The 23107-nt window shown below is 36.7% G+C and overlaps 1 protein-coding gene across 6 annotated transcripts in view; it reads right to left on the reverse strand.

The window, feature by feature from the left end:
• LOC121382572 (leucine-rich repeat-containing protein 49-like) overlaps positions 1 to 23107 on the reverse strand; it is a 71174-nt gene that overhangs the window by 20016 nt on the left and 28051 nt on the right. For 5 of the 6 annotated variants that reach the window (XM_041512058.1, XM_041512051.1, XM_041512074.1 and 2 more), the window contains 6 exons: positions 18525 to 18695; positions 15986 to 16091; positions 14118 to 14321; positions 12051 to 12117; positions 10365 to 10508; positions 8591 to 8652 (listed from right to left, as the gene is read on the reverse strand). In XM_041512058.1, coding sequence (XP_041367992.1) covers positions 8591 to 8652; positions 10365 to 10508; positions 12051 to 12117; positions 14118 to 14321; positions 15986 to 16091; positions 18525 to 18695 — 754 coding nt within the window. Of the gene's footprint in view, positions 1 to 8590; positions 8653 to 10364; positions 10509 to 12050; positions 12118 to 14117; positions 14322 to 15985; positions 16092 to 18524; positions 18696 to 20326; positions 20420 to 23107 lie in introns of those variants that run through there. The other variant, XM_041512082.1, reaches the window with a different exon arrangement.

The following is a 23107-nucleotide window of genomic DNA, read 5'->3' on the forward strand; positions in this document are numbered from 1 at the left end:
ACACGGTACTGGCTCCAACCCAGAGCAAGTTCTTAAGGGCTCAATAGGTAGGGGTAAGGCCACTATACACCCTCTTCTTTCTCACTAACCACTAACCAACTAACGACTAACCCACTGTCTGGAGAGACAGCCCAGATAGCTGAGGTATGTGCCCAGGACAGCATGCTTGAACCTTAATTGGATATAAGCATGAAAATAAGTTGAAATAAATAAATAAATAAATAAATAAATAAACATGCGAGATCAATCCAGTTTGTTTGGTAGTATTTAATCACTGTTTAGATAATCATTTCAGAGCTTAACAACAGTGTTGAGTGATGTCCAGTGATCCTGTTTGTATGACCTTAAAGGTCTGGCACTGTATGGTGGTGTTGTGATTAAGCCTTAAGGCCGATGGGTACTGACCCTGTACTTCTAAAACGTTTTAGTCTAGACTATAGATTCTAATAGAGCCATGCTAGAGATGTGGCCCAGGACAGAGGTGCCTGAACCTTCAATGGATATACATGCAGACATGGTAAATAGAGTTCCCCTCCATAACAGAGACTGAGACTTCAACATTATGACAACACCATAAAACATTATACTGACTATACTGAAACATACAAGGGTATGATAAACTGTATATGCAACTTTAATTCCAGTCAGCCATTACCCAATATTCAAATGATGTAAGAATATGCGACGCAGTGTCCTTTTGAATGGAAATGACGTCAAACTCAAATAAACTATAGTGTGTAACGTCTTTTTTGTTTTCTGAACGCTGGACAGCTTTCAGTGTAAAGTTGCTATTGAAATACTTTTGTTTGATGACTATGAATGCATACGTCAGTTATGGAGTGTCACCATAGTACATTTGCTTAAATGTCAATAAACGTAGTGCTGTGATCTCAATTAATTTACATCTAATTTGCAAAGTTATCAAAATTTTAAAGTATGTCATCTGAAAAAACATTTCTTTTGTTGTTATTTATAATATTTTCATATACTTACCATTTGTGACACCCAATAACCCATGTGCTGGGGTGTCATTAAACATAGAGTCATTCATTCGTTCGTTCATTCATTCGTTCGTTCGTTCATTTGTACATTCGTTAATTCATTCATTCATTCTTTTGTTCTTCAATATAATTTAATATTGCTCATCCTAATGTCAATATAGTTGATCTGAACAGTTGTAAAAAATGCTCCAAGAGGAAAGCAAAAGCTGCTTATTAAAATTATTATGAGAAAGCATTTTAGTGCATTTTGAGCAACAATTACAGGGATTCATCCAGGCATTCTGTGGGTCCTAATGTAGGCCCCTTCCCAAACAAAGTGGCACTGAAAATTGCCAATTTTTATGCAAAAAATTTGCAATATATATAGTTAATTATGTCTATTCCAATATATTAATTCAACAATGGTGTACTGCATCCTTCAGTGGCCTAACAACTATTCCATAACCTAAACTGATCATTGCCACCCCTCCCCCATTAACTGGTGAGATCTGGTGTGTTTAAGGCCATCTAAACAAAAACATTCTTAGATTATATTACTAAGCAAAACACAATCCTTAAAGTACTTTTTAAACTGCTGTTTAAAATGGCTGATTTTGCAGTTCAGATGGCAAGAAAAGGTGTTTAAAGTCATTCAACTGTAACATTTTCACGGGGGAGCCCCCAAAACTTCGGGCAATGCACTTCGCGCCTTGCTTAATAATAACCTAGATCACCCCCCACCCCCCACCCAACTTAACAAAATACTTCAATGGGCCTGCAGTGTGTCTGAACCTTAATTCTTAAAGTTCCAATTACAATGAATATACCAGTACAAACAAATATACCATACAAAGGTGGTGATCAAAACTCTTTGTGGGACAAACAAGGAACACTTTGTATGGACACATAACACTATATAGTGAATATACCAGTACAAACAAATATACCATTCACAGGTGGTGATCAAAACTCTTTGTGGGACAAACAAGGAACACTTTGTATGGACACTATAATTAGAGCCAGCGTGTAATATCGAGTCACAGATCTGTTATCAGTCATACACCGTTAACTATCTTATCGGAACAATGATACGAGTATTGGATATACATCTAGGTACAATACATATCTTGTAGGTATATTTTGTATAGAATTGTGTGTGTGAGCCACATGGCTTAACGCAAATGAATTACTACGGTACCAGTTACTACAGTATAAAAGTATGACTAAATGAATATATCTGAAATGGTACAAACCTGAGACAAATGAAAAAAAGAAGAAGAAGTTTTAATTAATGTCGCACTCAGCATATTTCTATTCATGGTTACATGGCATCAGACATAAGGTTATGGACCATATATACATTGTATAATGACAGAGGAAACCTGCCACAGTGACTCCATGGGTTATTATTATATATATTTATTTTATTAGCAGCACAGGACCTTTTATATGCACCATCATCATCATACCAACATGATTGGACAAACCATGGCCTTTGCTACATCAGTTGTGAAGCACTGGCTAGAATGAGAAATGGTCCGATGGGTCCAAGGATGGGGATTGATCCTAGATTGCTTGTGCATCAGCTAAGTGCTTTACCACAGGGCTATGTCTTGCCCCCACCCCACCACTCCCTGACAAATAGTCATATTTAAAGTTTTAAAACCCCCCAAAAACCTCATGTCATTGCCAAATGGATTTTCTGGATCCACCACTGCTAATTCATGTGTGATTAGAGGTAACACAACTTTTTTTTTTTTTTTTTTTTTTTACTAGAACTTAGTGAGCCTGCTTTTTCTCAAGGGGGTGAGAAGTTGAGGGAGAATTTACCAATTAATTTTATGAGTATTTATATACTAGTGCTTAAAAATTGTGTAGTTATTGCTGAATTATGCATAGCGAATAATATAATGGACAAAATGTTCCCTGCAAACACACTACATGTACCTGTACCTGTAGATATAAAATTATAATTACAGTCTCCCACCTCATGCATAACCATGATACAGGTATTCATCAACAACCATATATGTTTAACATACATGTAACACAAATGTGAGATGATTACCTTTTGTAATTCAACTCTGTAAGACTTGAAGTCATAAAATATATTGTCATTTCAATTTCCTTGTAATGGAAAAGCACTGTGTATACAATACATCAAGGTTTCACTTGTAACAGATACTGTATAGAAGGCGTATCATCACTTCACTTGTAATGGATTATGTAAAACAGCATTCTAGCACCAACAATACATTTCACTGGGATAATTACCATTAACAGGGCTCGAACTAAAGATTTTGTCACCCATAGCAATTTAGTTTGTTTAATTATGCGGGTGAAATGGCCCACTCTTGGCTATTTAGTGCTTGTTAAACATGTATGTTTAACCATGTACGTACATGTAAATATATTTAAAAATAGATCCTGCTCCATTCCAACAAATAATATATTGTACATGTACATGTATACCATATACATGTACTAGTATTTAAAACCCCACCAACATTTTACTCCTCACCCAACAAATCTAGCAACTTACTTTCGCGTTTCTTGTTCTATCTTACAACCAATGTTTTCTGGTGGACTATTGATATGAAACAAGGCTTTTTTGTAATCATTTATTTATTAACTTGATAAATGCAAAGAGAAGGCTTATGGTTGGATTTGTCAGGTAATAACATAGCTTTCATAACGATACATGTAGCTCTTCAGTTTTATTAAACAGACATGGCATTAACATTTTAAAAAGTAGCTATAATCCTACCCATTAAATTAAGAGCTTTGCGTGTCAAAACATTAATTGGCACAAAAACATTTTATTAAACTATAATCAGTTTTTATCATGGGAACCTTTGAGTCTATATATACATTAAAAAAACATTTAAAAACTCCCATTTCATTGACACACAACCTTACTTTTACTGATAAGAGAAGAGTACAAATCTAGAATAAACCAAATGATAACACATTTCATACAGACATAATCTGGTAATTCATTTGATACAAAAACATCTTGGAAGTTTTTCACTTTTTTTTTTAACATGTTAAAATTATTTTCATGATTACCCGATGGTGACCTGAGTGTACATTCCAAAAAGGTTTAAACATGCTGTCCCAGGCACACACACACCTTATTTATTTGGGCCCATGATTATAAGACATAAAAGTCTAAACTCAAATCTTTAGACATCACACACATAGTTTGTATGTGTTGCCATGACGTTAAAGTCACAAGATGTTACAAAAGTCTAGAATCTTGAGGTTTTTTTGTTTAACGACACCACTAGAACACACTGATTGATTAATCATCGACAATTGGATGTCAAACATTTGGTAATTATGACACGTAGTCATCAGAGGAAACCCACTACATTTTTCCATTAGCAGCAAGGGATCATTTAAATGCATATATGCACTTTCCCCACAGACAAGACAGCACATACCACGGCCTTTGACCAGTTGTGGTGCACTGGTTGGAACGACTTGCAAGCCTAGAGTCTTGAGTTTGTAAGAGAAACGTCAGTGTAGTTTCCCCGTTACACTTCCCCACTGAGTTGTTACTGTGGTCGGGAGTCAGTATTGGGATGTGATCTCAGTACCTACCAGCCAGTTTGATTTCATTTTTATTCCACCACCACCACCACCACCACCACCACCACCATCATAAATCATTATTATTATTATTATCTTATTATAGATTTTTTCATTATCATTAAATATTTATTTATTGATTTTGTAAACCATAATAAAGAAGTAATATAGCAGTTTGTACCATTTATCCTGTAACCACCGTTTCTATTGACAGAATATGAATGACAGATAAAGCAGTCATATCATGCTACTAGCAGGATACGTCACACACATAGCCTATATTACAAAATCCCTCATTTGACATCTAGGCCACTGTATACAATGTGGCTGAAATAACAGAAAAAATAGCTTTTCCCCTTAATTTTTATGGTCTGCAGGATAAAGAAAATAACTAGTTAATGACATCCGATATCTGCTTTATCCTGTTCAGGCTGAATGAGAAATTCTACTCAGTAGAGCCTGGCAGAATTTCCCATTCTTACCTTCACTGGATACAGAAGATATCCGATGTCATTAATTAGTTATTTTTCCTATATAAAACATAAGAAACATTTAAAAAAAAACCTTTTATCTGCATGTACCGGCTGCTGAATAAATAGAGGTTATTACCAGAGTGTTTTTCGGTATCGTCAATGTCATATATTAGGAATAAAAAGTGTATTATGCGAGCCTCTGGCAAACATAATACATTATTTTTATTCCTAATATATAATATTGATGCTAATGAAAACACACAAGGGTAATAATCTCTTTATCATATAATCTCAAGCTTTTGTAAACTGTACACAGAACTTTAATTCCAGTCTGCCATTACTAGATATTCAAATGACGTAAGAATATGTGGCGCAGTGTCTTTTTGAATGGAAAGAACGTCAGACTTGAATGATGTCAGTTTGGGTGTCCTTACATCAAAATAAACTAGTGCATAATGTTATTTTGTATTCTGAGCGCTAGACAGATTTCAGTATAAAATTACTATTGAAATGTCTTTATTTAACCCTAGTACGTTTGCTTAAATGTCAATAAACCTAGTGCCGTGACCTTGATTAATTTACATCTAATTTGCAAAGTTATAAAATTCTTAAAGTATGTCATCTGAAAAATATCACATACTTTGGTCGCACTGAAAATGTAAGATATTATATGATAAATAAGTGAACGTGCCTAAACCTCTCATGGACATAAGCACATTTAACTTACCTGTAACCCATAAGTAGGTGGATCAGCGAACAGGTTGTAGCTAAGTGAAGTTTGAGGAGTTGTGCAAAAACAGCTCACTTCATAAATCTGTGTCACACATTTATATTAATCCCCTAGGGTTATTGCACAACTGATAACATACATGTCTATATTCCAGAACTGACAACAAATACATGCAAGGTCTAAGAGGGAGAAAAGGCAGCACAGTTGATATTTTATGTCTGTCAATAATGGCAAATGTCTTTAACTAAGGATTCACTTCGGTTTTTATTTTATTTTCATTAAAACAGTTTGTAGCTACATGCAAATAAAGTTAGGAGAGAAAAACAACTCAATTCAGAGATCAGTGTCACATATACATTGTACATGTGTACATACATGTAGTACACTATTCTCGGAGCGGGACATAGCCCAGTGGTAAAGCATTCGCTTGATGCGCAGTCGGTCTGGGATTGATCCCCGTCGGTGGGCCCATTGAGCCATTTCTCATTCCAGCCAGTGAACCACGACTGGTATATCAAATGCTGTGGTATGTGTTATCCTGTCTGTGGGATGGTGCATATAAAAGATCCCTTGCTGCTAATCGAAAAGAGTAGCCCATGAAGTTGATACAATAGTGAAATATAGGTAGAATATAGATAGTCTGGCAATGTGGGCATTGTAGGTGGGTATACCCTAGAGCAGGGCTACTCCTTATGAAATTTTAAAATGGTATCCAAGTAGAAGTGACAGTCACATCTGGGTGACAATGTAATATATGTAAAAAAATTCCAAACCTGAATGTAAAATTTTAATAATTTCTATTAAACACATACTAGCTTATCCTAGTTGTTTACGGTGAGCTGTCACTCTAGCTTCTGATCACTCCCTTGAGACCAGTTGAAGGAGAGTAATTTTTAGCTCCCCTTAGCATCTGAATTTATATATTATCAATATGACTACCCATAATCTAAGTTAGGGGTCAAATAAGTAACCACTCTCCTAATTTTGTTCATGTCAAGGTCTGTGTAAGATGTTCATCAGTGGGGGTATGTGGCTGGTTTCAAGCAATAAGACAATCTTCCATCTTTGCACTGGACATTGTGGCCTAAAGAAGCACCTAAAAAGGAGGCCAGAGGCTCAATGTGAATGTGGTGCTGAAGAGCAAACACCGGAACACATTCTACAAATCTGCCCGCACCTAGAAGAAATTTGACAGAAAGTATGAACAGGAGACACTTCCTTGAACACCAAACTCTGGGGACCAGTCGACAACCTCTGGAAGATGACAAACTTCATCGCCACATCTGGACTATTCACATGACAGCCGTAAAAAGATTGAAAGCAGAAGACAAAGAAGCAGCAAGACAACATAACCAGATCCAGGGATCGAATTAACAGAAGCCATGCCGCAAATTTCTGCAGTGCCTTACTCATATGCCCCAATGCCCTGAACATTATTTTGCATGTTACTTATTGGCCATTATACTTGAACACAATCATTCTAAGTCAAATGGCTTTGCCCTGTAATTTGCCAAATTTGAGGCCTGCAGATCATATACAGGGGATGGAGGGAAGAGTCATCAAACATTCTGAATTAAACAGAAATTTTTCTTTACTGAAGCTCTATTATAGTATGTAAGGTCTCACTACACAGATGTCATCTGCCATTGAAACCCATGTTAAATTGCCCAACTTCAAACGAAGATTGCCAATAGAACAGGTTTTCGTTGGCACTAACAACATACACCATTACGAACATACATTATATAAGCATTTATTTTTACTCCAAAATTGAGAACATTTCCGTCTCAGTTTTTTTGCTATATGACAGCATCAGGCTGTAGTACCTGTCCGAACAGGTGGTTCATTAACCGATTCATTCCGGATGTCTCCTGCGCTATACACCCATGTCCCAAAAGGTCAATGAATAATATTACAAAATAACATGGGCAAAATACAGCCAGAACGCTTACCATTAAACACACACATTGTTTTAATTCTTCACCATTTCCTGGAAGGGAATAAATGAACCCTAACATGTGTCACAATTAGGAACTATAGTGGACCGCGATGAATGAACTCTCACCCGGAAGTCAACTGTGTAGTGAGACCTAAGAGTTTTCATAATGCTATGTTTGGTTCTGATAATGAAGGATGCTATGCACTCAGATGACACACAGCCTCTACCAAAACATGACCCGACTGTACAGTGTAGTGTCTTTGATCCTACTCAATCACAGTATAGAATAATAATATGAATGATACACGAAGTGATGTTCCTATTAATCGTATTTATCGAACATTGCTCATTCAAACTATTTGACCAACAGGGCCCAAATTCACAAAACATTGTCATCCTAGTTTTGCATGTAAAGGTAAATCTACGACTAAACCACAGTTCTTGTTACTATTAACAATAAACCAAATATAGTTTAAAATACACATATTTCGTTTTCTTTTGCCAATAAAATGCTCCATCTTCCGTAATGATGTCATTTTCTGTGAGAAATAGATTCCAAACACATATAAACATATGACTGGTAAAACTGCTAGGAGAGAAAAACAACTAGTCGCAGACATAAATTTACAATGTTTTCATGATTACGTACAATCAAGGATAAAACAGAGTGACTTTCCTTCTAGTTCTATGGTCTTTGGTGCTCTAATGATTCACGAAGAAATGAAATACTATTGAGAAAACAAAAACATTTTAAATGTTTTGTCCAACAAAAGTTATTTATAGGCTTTAATGACAAAATTTCATTTTCCAACACTAGATGTAGAACAACGGCAAACACAACAACTAAAGAGTTCTACACATTCTTAATTCTCACCTTGAAATTTCATTGAAACTGAGGAACAGCCTCTGAAGATTTGGTAATGAATCAATATCCATCTGAAAAAAACAACAATAAAAAACCCAACAATAAATCAAAATTAATAAAAAAACACCAAAAAAACTACAGTGTTGATAGCACCTTTCAGTAACATATTAAAAATTTAATGAAAATGTCAACAAGCATAACTTTATGCATCATAATCAGGGCTTGAATTTAACAGCGGATTGGCAACAAATTGTAGAAATGCCCTAGTCATATACATGTATGCTCCAATGCTATAATAATTAAAACGTCTTACAACCAAATTGCCTGCGACTCATTCTGCATGTTAGTATAATTAGTCATCATACTCAAACACAACTCCTGTAAGTTGTTTTATTATGAAGATTAAAGTTTGTTTTATTTGACGACACCACTAGAGCACATTGATTTATTAATCATTGGCTATTGGATGTCAAACATTTGGTAATTTTGACATAGTCTTAGAGAGGAAACCCGCTACATTTTTTTCCATTAGTAGCAAGGGATCTTTTATATGCACCATCCCACAGACAAGATAGCACATACCACAGCCTTTGATATATCAGTCGTGATGCACTGGCTGGAATAAGAAATAGCCCAATGGGCCCACCAACTGGGATTGATCCCAAACCGACTGCATATCAAGCGAGTGCTGTACCACTGCACTATGTCCTGCCTATTCTTTTATTATGAGAACATGAAATGGTTCACACTTCTTTATTTTGAATGGATGCTGATGTCTTATATTGAGACATTTGTTGACGTTTGCTTTGTTGCCTGCTTTCTGGCCACAATGTCCAAAAACAAATCTTCATCAGTATAGGCCAAATGGAATGGCCTTGACCTACAATTTGCCAAATTTGAAGCCTGTATCATGGTTTCTAATATTTAAGACCTTATTACATGACTGCTATGGTTGTGTGTTAAATTCTCTTGCACACAATGAAATTGTTCAATACAACTGTTTAGGACAACAGTGTTGCCAACTCAAGTCATTTATTACAATAAGAATCTGTAAAAACATTTCCAAAAAGTGCTTGTGATAGAAGTGGGTGAAGAGACAGGCAAACTGTATTCACTTATCACAATAGGGGGGTGGGACATAGTCCAGTGGTAAATCGTTTGCTCGATGCGTGGTCAGTCCAGGATAGATCCCCGTTGGTGGAACCATTGGGCTACTTCTCATTCCAGCCAGTGCTCCACAACTGGTGTAACAAAGGCTGTGATATGTACTATCCTGTCTGTGGGATGGTGCATATAAAAGATCCTTGCTGCTAATTGAAAAGAGTAGCCCATGAAGTGGCGACAGAGGGTTTCCTCTCTCAATATCTGTGTGGTCCTTAACCGTATGTCTGACGCCATATAACCATAAATAAAATGTGTTGAGCAAGTCGTTAAATAAAACATTTCTTTCTTTCTTTATCACAGTAGCCATTTACAAGAACATATCTCAGGAGTGTTATGGGGATGGTGGCAAGAGGACACTAAAATCATTAACCATAATGGCCATCTGCAAAATCATTTTTAACGAGAGTGCAGTGGAGAAAATAACCTTACTTAAATCACTTGACACAACATACATCTGGAAGAAAAGCTTCTAAGAATAGGATGGGAGGGGGAATAAGAAGATAATTAAGCCACTCAAATCATTTTTAAATTTTTAAAAAGAAGTAAAAAGAAACCTTTAAGAAGAGTGATGGGTGTAGGGAGTGAGAGCAAGATGATACGACAAGATCAAGTGACTTACGACGACTCGTATTCGATTGCGCCGCAGGTTGAGTTCGGCGAGTGCGTCCATGCCGGTGAGGTTGTCGACTTCGCGGATGTTGTTACCAGCCAGATTCAACACACGCAGCTCCATCAGGTGGTTCAGATTCTCTATCACACTGATCTGTCACGACAAATTAAAAATATATAAAAATAAAATAATATAATCAATTTGTTTAATGAGGGTGGGATGTAGCCCAGTGGTAAAGTGTTTGCTTGATGCACAGTCAGTCTAGGATCGATCCCTGTCAGTGGGCCCATTGGGCTATTTCTCGTTCCAGCCAGTGCAACAGTACTGGTATATCAAAGGCTGTGGTTTGTGCTATTCTGCCTGTCGGATGGTGCATAATGAAAACCTGTAATGGGTTTCCTCTCTAAGACTAGACGTCAAAACGACCAAATGTTTGACATCCAATAGCCGATGATTAATAAATCAATGAGCTCTAATGGTGTCGTTAAACAAAACAAATTTTTATTTAATGATGTCAATAGTGGACATTGATCAAATAATCATCAACTATTGGATGTTAAACATTTAATAATTCTGACATGTAGCCTTGTGAGGAAACCTGCTACATTTTTTCAATACCGGGTACATGTATATATGAACTTAACCACAGACGGGTCAGTTTAAGCCATGGCCTTTAATTGAAAGTCATAGGGCACTGGTTAAGAGGGAAACACCCAATGTGTTCACAGCGAGTGCACAATCCTACAATTCACACAACTGAAACCAGAGGACTGCTGACTACTCAAGATACATGTATTTGCACCACCTCATTGTGACTACATATTAGCCAACTTCTTTACCTGTAATCATAACATTAGAATCGTGATACTTTCTTTCCATGGAGGAAAGCATATTCTTTTCTGCTACTACTTATGTTTTGGGTTTTTTTTGTAAATACAAAATAGGACTGCTAAAATGATTATTCTTTTACTTTAATTTGTATTTTCTCTATATGACCATAAAACCAATTTTGATGTAATGGAATTCTAATTGAATGTAATGATTGTTTTCATCTTGGTGGTTTAACCCAAGGTCTTGTCCTCCATTTTGTTCAACTCGCAACTAACTCTGGCCACCCTTTTAGGACTGCACAATATATTTAAAGTAGACCTCTTATAGTTTATAAATGATACAACTGAACGCCTAGAAATAGAAGTAACTCTGCTAGTTGTGGTCAAGATGGTGGAGCTATACCAGGGCTAGCTCTGGCACTCGCCAACATCACCAATTGTCAATTTTAGAAACAATTGGCAAACTTTTTGTTTTAATTTGGCGAATAAGTTTTATGTAATATTTGTTATTTTATTAGAAAATATCTGGGTGTTTGTAATTTTTTAATGTTTAAATAAATGATTTGGTGAAATGTTCTGATCACCCAGAGTTAGCCCTGTATATGTAGGTTACTTTTCAAGTGGACTCATCAAATTTCATACAAAATTTTTCTATCAGACTACTTGTATACGACTGTGTGGGTTTTATGGGTTTTGGAGTTGTTGTTTTTTTCACCATGATGGTCTCCTCAAATTCTGAATATGAACATACAATAAGTGAAAGCAATTACATGATAGAATGCTAATATTTAAGATTATTATAAAGAGATTTAAGTTTTTTATGGGGTCACCTGACATAAACTTAAACCTCATAACTGTCCTGTACCTGGTTTCCATGAAGGTCAAGTACATCCAGTTTACTTAAACTATCCAGATTTTCGATCTTCTTTATTCTGAAAAATATTAACAACATAAAGTCACATTTAAATAACATAAAGACTACAAGTGCATGTAGACCCATTCATTGTATTATACAATGTAGGTTGTACTATACCAAATAAAATCCCATAGGTGACCATGTTAACGTTTGTGTTTAAAAACACTATATGCAATACATGTATATCAACCAAACTATGAACCATAAATATCAGTACTACAATCCCTACCTCAAAGTATTAACTGCAGAAAATGGTACCTTAAGTATTAACTGCAGAAAATGGTACCTTTCATGGCTCATTTTCGGTATAACCAGATGTTTTTACAACACCCCTAGTTTCACACAAAATTTTTGCACTTTTTTTTACAGGTACCCCATATATGTTTCAAGTACAAGGTTACTTAACAGTGGTACTAGATAAAATAAAATTGCATTTTTTTTTTGTGCAGATGAAACTAATTTTTTTAAAAAACCAACACACGTTTATCACCAATTACAGGCTGTGCCAGATTTATAAGGGGGCAAATGCGGCAATTGCCCCTGGTCTCCCTGCTAGAGGGGCCCCCTAGACTAAGGACTTCCTTTACAATTGCCCCTGGTCTCCCTGCTAGAGGGGCCCTCTAGACTAAGGACTTCCTTTACAATTGCGCCTGGTCTCCCTGCTAGAGGGGCCCCCTAGACTAAGGACTTCCTTTACAATTGCCCCTGGTCTCCCTGCTAGAGGGGCCCCCTAGACTAAGGACTTCCTTTACAATTGCCCCTGGTCTCCCTGCTAGAGGGGCCCCCTAGACTAAGGACTTCCTTTACAATTGCCCCTGGTCTCCCTGCTAGAGGGGCCCCCTAGACTAAGGACTTCCTTTACAATTGCCCCTGGTCTCCCTGCTAGAGGGGCCCCCTAGACTAAGGACTTCCTTTACAATTGCCCCTGGTCTCCCTGCTAGAGGGGCCCCCTAGACTAAGGACTTCCTTTACAATTGCCCCTGGTCTCCCTGCTAGAGGGGCCCCCTAGACTAAGGACTTCCTTTACAATTGCCCCTGGTCTCCCTACTAGAGGGGCCCCCTAGACTAAGGACTTTCTTCATAAACAAATTTAATAATTATAAAATTAGTTCATTTTTTTATTTGTCATGTAATTTAATTTGTATGTTGAGGGGCCCCGAACCTAAAGTGCCCTGGGCCTCTGCCCCAGGCCCCCCAAGGTCTAAATCCGGCCCTGATCACAGGACTTGTGGTGTTAACTTCTCTATCAAAACTTTGATAGATCTCGAATTTTGACTCAGCCGGAGGTTATTTGGTTTAGTACTACCATTAGTCATGTCCTTTATATACACATGGTATGTAATTGAAAAACAAATATATATATATTGCACACTTCCGCCACTTAACGAAATTTATTAATAAAACAAAAAATTGCTATAATAATGGCATTTTTACCTCTTAACATGAATACAGTCCAAACCAGAGCCAAAAGACAAAATGATCTGGATAAAAAGGGGAACAGTTAAAATTGTGTCTAAACTATAAAAGCAAATGAGAAAAGAGGAAGAGCATAGCCACATGACCAGAAGTAGATGCCTTCAGATTGCAGCCATCTGATTGTCAGCTGAGATCTTTCGAATAGACTTCTGGTTAGGGGAAAAGGGGAGGTTTAGAATATACATGTATTTGGTGTGAAGTCAAATTAAAAAAAATGTATGGAGAGAAAAATATTTTTAGAAAAATAAATAAATATTCTGCAAAATTTTATGTCTAGCCTACCATAAACGTTTTTAGTGCATTGTGATAGGTGTAGCTATATAATCCAAGTTTCACTAACCTAGCACTTATTGCTAGTAAGAAACTGATTTAAACACTAAACTTCAACATTAAACTTTAACACACAAATTGATGCAGTCACCACTGCCATTCTCGCCACCATTGGAAAATTAACACCTTTTTACTTTCTAAAGACGAGTCCAAAAAAAAAAAAAAAAAAAAAAAAAAAAAAAAAAAACCCACTTTTTAACCGGTTGTTACCTGTTTTTGCCGAGCATGAGGACGCGGAGAGACCGGAGTGCACTCAGTCCATTGATCTCGTCGATGTTGTTGTCGTAGAGGTCGAGGAAGATGAGGCGTTTGAGTGTGCCCAGGTACTGGATGCGTGAGATCTGGTTGTGCTGGTAGTTCAGCAGCCGCAGCTGTTCCTCGCCCTCCAGGATCGGACACACGTGCAGCTTCCGCCTACACACACAAACAGAAAACAGAAGAAGAAATTATAGTCAAAAAGTATAGTTAATTTGCGTATACAAGTAGTTAAAATTGTTTTCTCTGTTTCCACTGAAATTAGAAATGTTGGGTTACAGAATTTCATGCCTTGGCTCCAAAAATCATAAAATAGTTGGGGGTTTTCAACTGCTTACACTAGACTTGGCAAGAAACAAAATGAAAACAGAAAAAGAAATTATAGTCAAATAGTATACCAGTGAGTTCTGGCTCAATGCTTATTGGGGCGGGCTTTAACTCAGTCAGTTGAGTTCTCTCTCAAGGTGCTTGCGTCATAGGATCGATCCACCTAGGTGGATCCGTTCTGCTGATTTTTTTTTTCTCGTTCCAACCAGTGCAGCACAAATGGACAAAAGCCGTGGTATGTGCTTTCCTGTCTGTCGAAAATTGCAAATAAAAGATCCCTTGCTGCATTAAGAAAAATGTAGCGGGTTTCCTCTAATGATTACGAATTATAATTACCAAATGTCCAATAGCCGATGATTAATTAAACAATGTGCTCCAGTTGTGTCGTTAAAAAAACCCCTAAAAATCCAAACTGCTTATAAAACTTTTAGAGTCTATACATTTGTATTTAACGTCATGGCAACGCCATACAATTGTATGTGTGAGACATCATTAGACATTTGAGTATATACACTCTAAATTTTGATAAGCACAGGTCCTGGTCTTAGTTAAATTTGACATATTATGTGAACGTTCAGCCTGTTGGAAGAGAATAAACAAACTACATTGAAACAATATAACAGTATAACAGTAAGTTCTGGTTGAATTTAAATTGCATACATGTGGAGTTCCTTCCTGTTAACAATAATGATTACAAACAATAGCTAAACAATATGCTCAGCGTTCTGGCCTGGTGCTTATAAAACTTTCAGAGTCTAGACTCGAGACTCTAATAGAGTCTGAGACGCTAACGTCATGGCAACACTATACAAATTGTGTGTGTATGACGTCATTTGAAATTGAGTCTGGACTCTAAAAGTTTTATAAGCACGGGCCCTGGTCTCATTCAAATGTTATATAAGTGAAGTTTACGCTTTAAAAAAAACCCATCTCTTGTTACAGAAATGTTCTTTCCCTGGCCTATGACCAGCACTCAGCCTTTATAGTTAATTTCTGTCGATCAAGTCAACATTAGGTATTTTGCTTGCATGACCATATAGCTCCAGTCATAGTTGATGATATGCACTTCAAAGGTCGTGGTATGTGCTATCCTGTCTGTGGGAAAGTGCATACAAAAGATCCCTTGCTGCATTAAAAAAAATGTAGCGGGTTTCCTCTGATGACTATATGTCAAAATTACCAAATGTTTGACACCCAATAGCCGATGATTAATGAATCAATGTGATCTAGTGATGTCATTAAACAAACCAAACTAGTTTCTTTTTTTTCTTTTGTTAAGCTACTGTTTAAAAAAGGAAGTAAATAAAAAAATAAAAATAGGGTGATGATTTATGGGTTGATTTTTAAAAATTCTTAATTTAAAATCATTAATTAAACCAAACCAAAAGACCCCCCCCCCCCCCCCCCACACACACACACACAATATCACTTCAAATGAGAGACTGTAGAGAAATGTGTTGATTATATATATTTTTCAAGTGCAACTAGTAGTTTACCTGTCTAGGTTAAGTCTGTCAGGATTGGCTGCTCGTTCTTCTGGAGTCCGATACACAACAGGAACTCCTGGCGCCGACGGACTCTCAGCAAATATCACCTTGTCTCCTGAGAATGAAAAAGAAAAATCTCTCATCCTCAGGTACATGTCTATTGGACAGAGCTACCCCATGAAAAAAAGCTACATGTAGGTAAGAAATTTCTATCCTACTTCGGAAGGAAGGAAATGGTTTATTTAACGATGCACTCAACCTATTTTATTTACAGTTATATGGCGTCGGACATATAGTTAAGGACCACACAGATATTGAGGGAGGAAACCTGCTGTCGCCACTTCATGGGCTACTCTTTTCGCTTATCAGCAATGGATCTTTTATATGCATCATCCCATAGACAGGATAGCACATACCACGACCTTTGATGTACCAGTCGTGGAGCACTGGCTGGAGCGAGAAATAGCCCAATGGGCCACTGACGGGGATCAATCTCAAACCAAACGTGCATCAAGTGAGCGCTTTACTACTGGGCTATGTCTCGCCCACCCCTACTTTGGATATCAACTGCTTGCATTTAATATGATGTCATTGATGAGAATGCCATGGTGTGTGCTGTCTTGGCTGTGGGAAAGTACATATGAAATGATTCATGGATAGCTGCTAATGGAAAAATGTAGTGGGTTTTCTTACAATTAGCGAATGTTTGAAATCCAATTTAGCTTATGATTTATTAATCAATGTGCACTAATGTCAGATGGTGAAGTGAGGTCATTAGACACAGTTTTACATTGATATTTTGTAATTAAAACCTTCATAATAAAAGCTATCTTGTTAATTTGTAGTGTTAAATTTTATTTAACACATGAAACAAACATGGCAAATACGATAGTGTAGTTTATTCATGATAAAATTATTAAATAAAAAAGTTACTTGTTCAGCCATCTTTGTAAAATAATGGTTTATTTACCAAATAAATAAGAGAAAAAAACGCCATCATATGCGGCCATGTGGGATAGAAAAAGTACATCCTCGGTGGTGAACATTTTGACTATGGGACTCGGCAAGCCTCATCGCAGGTAATTTCCAACACCTCGGGTGTACTTTTTCTATCCCACATGACCACATATGATGGAGTCTTATAATAATCACCAATTTCAACAGACAAATATAATACTGCTTGATTAATTATCTTAAAAATTAAGTCCGCCATATCATAAAACAGAAAAAAAAAGGAAATGTATGTGGTCATTGGCACAATGTTTAGTCAATGGATTTTAAGGGACCACATTTATGAAGCTATTTATTTTTAAGTCACAGGCACATTCTCATAACAAGTTTGTGTATTTAATAATTAATTTTTATAATAAAACGTTTTTCTGTTTAATCACTGAGAAAATTGAATGTGGAATAGTTGGTAATTCTGACATACAGTCTTTAAAGGAAATGCAAGGCAGGACATAGCCCAGTGGTAAAGAGCTCGCCTGATGTGTGGTCAGTGTGAGATTGATCCCTGTCGGTGGGCCCATTGGGCTATTTCTCATTCAGGCCAGTGCACCATCACTGGTATATCAAAGGCTGTGATATGTGTTATCCTGTCTGTGGTATGATGTTTGCTACTAATGGAAAAATTTAGCGGGTTTCCTCTATAAGACTATATGTCAGAATTACCAAATGTAAGACATCCGGTAGCCGATGATTAATAAATCAATGTGCTCTAGTGGTGTTATTAAAAAAAACCTGAAGAAAATGCATTGCATTTTTCTAATAGCAGCAAGAGATATTTTATATGCACTTTCCATAAAATAGCACAGAATATGGCCTTTGATACACCAGTCATGGAACACTGGTTGGAATGGGAGACAACACAATCAGAGGATGGGAATTTGATCCTTAGACCCTCAGGCAAGCACTGTACAATAAATGCGACCGTTAAACCATGCACAGACTTTTATATTTTAGTACATGTTTAAAATTAAATAAATAAATAAATAAACAAATAAATGAGTGATGATCACCTTTCAAATTTTATAAACACTAGCTACAAACAACCAGTCATTCATTGTCCTGAACAGAAATCCCAGATTGCTGAGGTCTATGCCTAGGACAGCATGCTTGAATCTTAATAATGAAATTAATAAAATAGTTTGTAATGGTGTAGAAGCAATGCGTGTTAAAGGGACATACACTAGTTTTTAAACACTAAGTCATATTGTTTACTACTAGAGCAGTTTTTATTAACTGAAATCATACTTTACTTAGATTTTATTGTTTAGATTATCCATTTCCATACATTCGAAATGCATTTCTCATATATTTAAAAATGCATGTGTGTTTGAGAAGTAACAGTTATGGAGTGAAGTTTTAGTCTATTTTTAGAGGGTATTTTACCATTTCAAAGTCACAGACTCATGTTTCACTCAATTGTAACTTCATCCAAATGTGTTACAGGCTTGTTGATTAACTGAACTTAGTGTTAATTTTCACAGGTTGAAATTAGGGTCTGTTCCTTTAACAGTGGTTGTATGCCAACATCTGTCAAACTAACCTGGTAAGAAGGGAGCCGTCTTGAGGGCCTGTTTTGGGGGGTAGTTTGCACTGTGGGGATGTCTTAGCCCTGAAGGATCCTCATCCTCATCTTCAGCTCCATGGTCATGTCCAGTGACGGCCGATGGTGAAATCAACTTCTTGTTGCTACGGTAATGAATGGGAACTTTTTCTGCAACACATAATAACAGTAACAACTAAAAAGCTTGTTGAAATAATAATGGAGAGAGAGAGAGAGAGAGAGAGAGAGAGAGAGAGAGAGAGAGAGAGAGAGAGAGAGAGAGAGAGAGAGAGAGAGGGGGAGGAGGGAGGGAGAGGGAGAGAGGGAGAGAGAGAGAGAGAGAGAGAGAGAGAGAGAGAGAGAGAGAGAGAGAGAGAGGGAGAGGGAGGGAGGGAAGGAGGGAGCCATACACACAGAGAGAGAGAGAGAGAGAGAGAGAGAGAGAGAGAGAGAGAGAGAGAGAGAGAGAGAGAGAGAGAGGAGGAGGGGAGAGGAGGCCAGGAGGGAGCCATACACACAGAGAGAGAGAGAGGAGAGAGAGAGAGAGAGAGAGAGAGAGAGAGAGAGAGAGAGAGAGAGAGAGAGAGAGGGGAGGGAGGGAGGGAGGGAGGGAGAGAGGGGGAGAGAGGGAGGGAGACAGAGAGAGAGGGGAGACAGAAAGAGAGGGAGGAATGAGAAAATGAGTTACACACACACAAGGAGATATCAACAGGTGCTGCATTCCTTTTTCCAAACCTTGCCATGAAAATAAATTGAGGTGATGATTAATTTCTCCCCTAACTTAGTAGTAACTTAAGATTATGGAGAGCCATTTAAGACATTACCATACTGATACCATATAAATTCACATGCCATGGAGCTAAACATTACTCCTTGAACTAGTCTCAAAGGAGTGACAGCCAGGGAGGAGTGTGATAGCTCCACTTAAAGGCATACAGATTTAAGGACCTTATTTCTCTAAAAATGGATAATAAATAAAAATTACATTAATTGTTGAAAACCAAATCTAGCTATCGCATCACCTTAACTGAACCGTGATGGAGTGAAATCCATGTTATCCCTCTCGGCAATTTTAGTTTTTGAATTATGGACCATTGCCATAATTCAATTATTTTTACAAAATGTTATTAATAAATGGAGTATGGTAGTTATGAAGATGGTTGAATAAAGTACATTTAGGGACAAATCAAATTATTGTTGTTCAGGTAATACTTTGTCAGACAATTAAATAGGTCAGTGGTCTGCGACAATATGCCTTTAAATGACAAGGTCTGTTTTCAGTCTTGTTTAAGAAAAGCATCTACTCTAAGGAAGGAAATGTTTTATTTAATGACACACTCAACACATTTTATACATAATCATATGTCATCAGACATATGGTTAAGGACCACACAGATATTGAGAGATGGAAACCCACTGTTGCCAATTCATGGGCTTCTCGTTTCAATTAGCAACAAGGGATCTTTTATATGCACCATCCCAGACAGGATAGTACATACCATGGCCTTTGTTACACCAGTTGTGGAGCACTGGCTGGAATGAAAAATAGCCCAATGGGTCCACCAATGGGGATCGATCATAGACCGAGCGCACATCAAGCGAATGCTTTACCACTGGGCTACGTCCCGCCCCCTACTCTAAGGTGGCTAGGGGGGAAAAGGTGTGATTGGGATGGCCATGACCCCAACGCCCCTATCCCTTACTCTGGTCATGCCAGTAATCACGGCTTACATATAAACAAAATACAAATACATGTGATAGGTATAAGAAACAAAACGCACATCTCTGTTGTTATGTCCTACCTCCTTGCAGTGTTGATGGGCGAGTTCTCTTCAGAAAATAGACGGAAGACGGACTTATCATTGTTCTTTGAAAAGTTTTATCAGTTCTCCAAGACACACATTTTTAACTGACACATACTATATAGTAAAACCTGGCAATGTTTAGATTTAAAAACAGCTTCACACCATAAGGCACTATTATACATCATATAGTGCTGTATGTCAAGAAATCCACATAATCCACATGATTATCCAGTTGAAATCACACACAAATTCTCTGCTGGATTTAGTGATGACACAAGAGGAAAATTAACTGCATTCAGATAACATCTTAGCCATGTGAAAATGTATCAGTTCTGTGTTCAATAAACATGAATGCTCTCTGGAGTTTTGAAACACACACTAGCTTGTTTGTGGTGATTATTATCAATTGACTATGACATGATGAGAATCAGTCAAATTAATAGCTATTGCTTTTGATAGAAAAAAAAAACAATAAAAAAAAACCCCACACTTATATACTGAATCCAGCCTTGTACTCCATTTAAACAAAACACAAATATCTAAAATGTTTTTATCACTAGATCAGTCACAGATTATCTGCTTTGTTTGACAGGTGGATTTCTTCTGTTACAAATAATATGCAAGATATGTGCAAGCACACCCAGTTACAAAGGAAAGGCATACTTTTGAAATGACATCCAATACATTGTTTTACTATCAGCAATGAGGTGAGAGAGGAATGAGCTATATCCTCGCCATCAGCAGAAGACATCTATTACGTGAGAATTCCCCACATATAACTTTGACAAAGCAAATATGGATGTCACTTGGCATGGTCTGATACATGTATGTGATCCAATGCTACTCACTGGTCCTCGCATTTCTGAAGTTAATATGTGTACATACATGTAGTTCAAGTTGTCTTGTGTTGTTTCCATGGAAACTAGAAAGGCTGATTACAGAATTACAGAATTACAGAATTCCATGCACAGTTAGTTTTTCGAACTGCATGTATTAGGCTTGAAACTAACTTACAGATTGTGAGAATTCAATTCCATTAGCATGTATACACTTCTTTCATTGACACTACCATGCATTCAGTTTGGTCCACTGAACTAACTTCAAATTCCAATTCCAAAGAACATCCCAAGAAATCTGGGTTTAAACATTTCTCATTTCCAACTTCTGCTCAACACACATTTGCTTCTAAACATTAAAAATGTGTTTTTGTGTGAAAATTTTATTTTAAGATGTTGCAAAAGTCCAGCTATTGTATAAAACAGCCTTAAACAAGTGAATTTGTAAATCAATCCATGGATGGATATTTTCACCTGGCATACACGCAGCTCTTGTATATAACTACCATTACCTTAGTAATTACATGTATAGCAGAATAATATATTACAAACCACTAATACCTTTTACCTAAGCTGACATGTCAAGACTGAAGACAGTTATGTATATTACTTTAGACAGCTTTATGTTAAATAACAAAATAATCCAGATCAAAAGATTACACACTCCTTAAAACCTTTTTCTTCTTTTTTCCCAAAAGCAATACAGGGATGGTATTTTGTAAAAAAAAAATAATTATATCTATGTTACATGTATCTATACTTATAGTATACATGTACATAATAATCAGTTTTAATTCTTTCACAGCTTATCAGTGATCTGTAAACTAAACCCAAATCTGTCATTCTATAGGAGTTATCTCACACAATTATTATTCGTATGGCTGTGTACTATTATCTAAAGGAAGTATTTTTCAGAGCTATTTTATTATTTGTATTTTCCAAACATTCATGTGTTTTAACAGAGATAATAAAGGACCCAATTTAATTATGGTTTAACTTTTTAAAAATTAATTATTCATCTCCATTGAGCTCCAATGAATTAGTAGAAGTAGATTCATAGACATCTATGTCGAAAATAATATTGTGTAGAAAATAATATGACAATATTAATAAGAAGCTAGGAACTTAAAACTATAACCACTTATAGAGTTATTTCATTCATAACTAATTATGTACATAAAATATTAAAGGAAAAACCAAATAAGAAATATCAAAAACGAAAAGGAAGAAGAAAAAAAATCACTTTCACATCATGAAATATAACCTTTGAATACATTCAAATCTCATCTTATTATACAAAGAAACACTAACAGATTATTTTCCAAATGTTTAAATAAAGAAGAAAAAACCAATCATGTAATGTCAGCAAATGATCTCCAAGTAGTGAGAACTATACAATCTACTTTTACAGACCACAGTACAGCCAGAATAATTTCCCAATGAAACATTTACACTGGAACAGAACAGATGTAAAAAAATAAATGTTCAGATAAAGAAAAACATTTCAATCACTCTCGAAGAATAACAGCTAGAATGTATCCTAACTGTTACAGATCACAGACTAAATCCCAACTTTCAAACACTGAATGTGTGTCACGATTAGCACAAGTGGTTCTTACACACTGCCTACGGTATATATGTATGTTTAACAGGGACAACTCTGGGGTGGGGGACAAGGGGAGGTTGGTGAAGTACCAAACTACAAGTGGTTCTTACACACTGCCTACGGTATGTATGTATGTTTAACAGGGACAACTCTGGGGTGGGGGACAAGGGGAGGTTGGTGAAGTACCAAACTACAAGTGGTTCTTACACACTGCCTACGGTATATATGTATGTTTAACAGGGACAACTCTGGGGTGGGGGACAAGGGGAGGTTGGTGAAGTACCAAACTACAAGTGGTTCTTACACACTGCCTACGGTATATATGTATGTTTAACA

The sequence above is a fragment of the Gigantopelta aegis genome, chromosome 2, assembly GCF_016097555.1.
Source record: "Gigantopelta aegis isolate Gae_Host chromosome 2, Gae_host_genome, whole genome shotgun sequence".
NCBI lineage: Eukaryota > Metazoa > Mollusca > Gastropoda > Neomphalida > Peltospiridae > Gigantopelta > Gigantopelta aegis.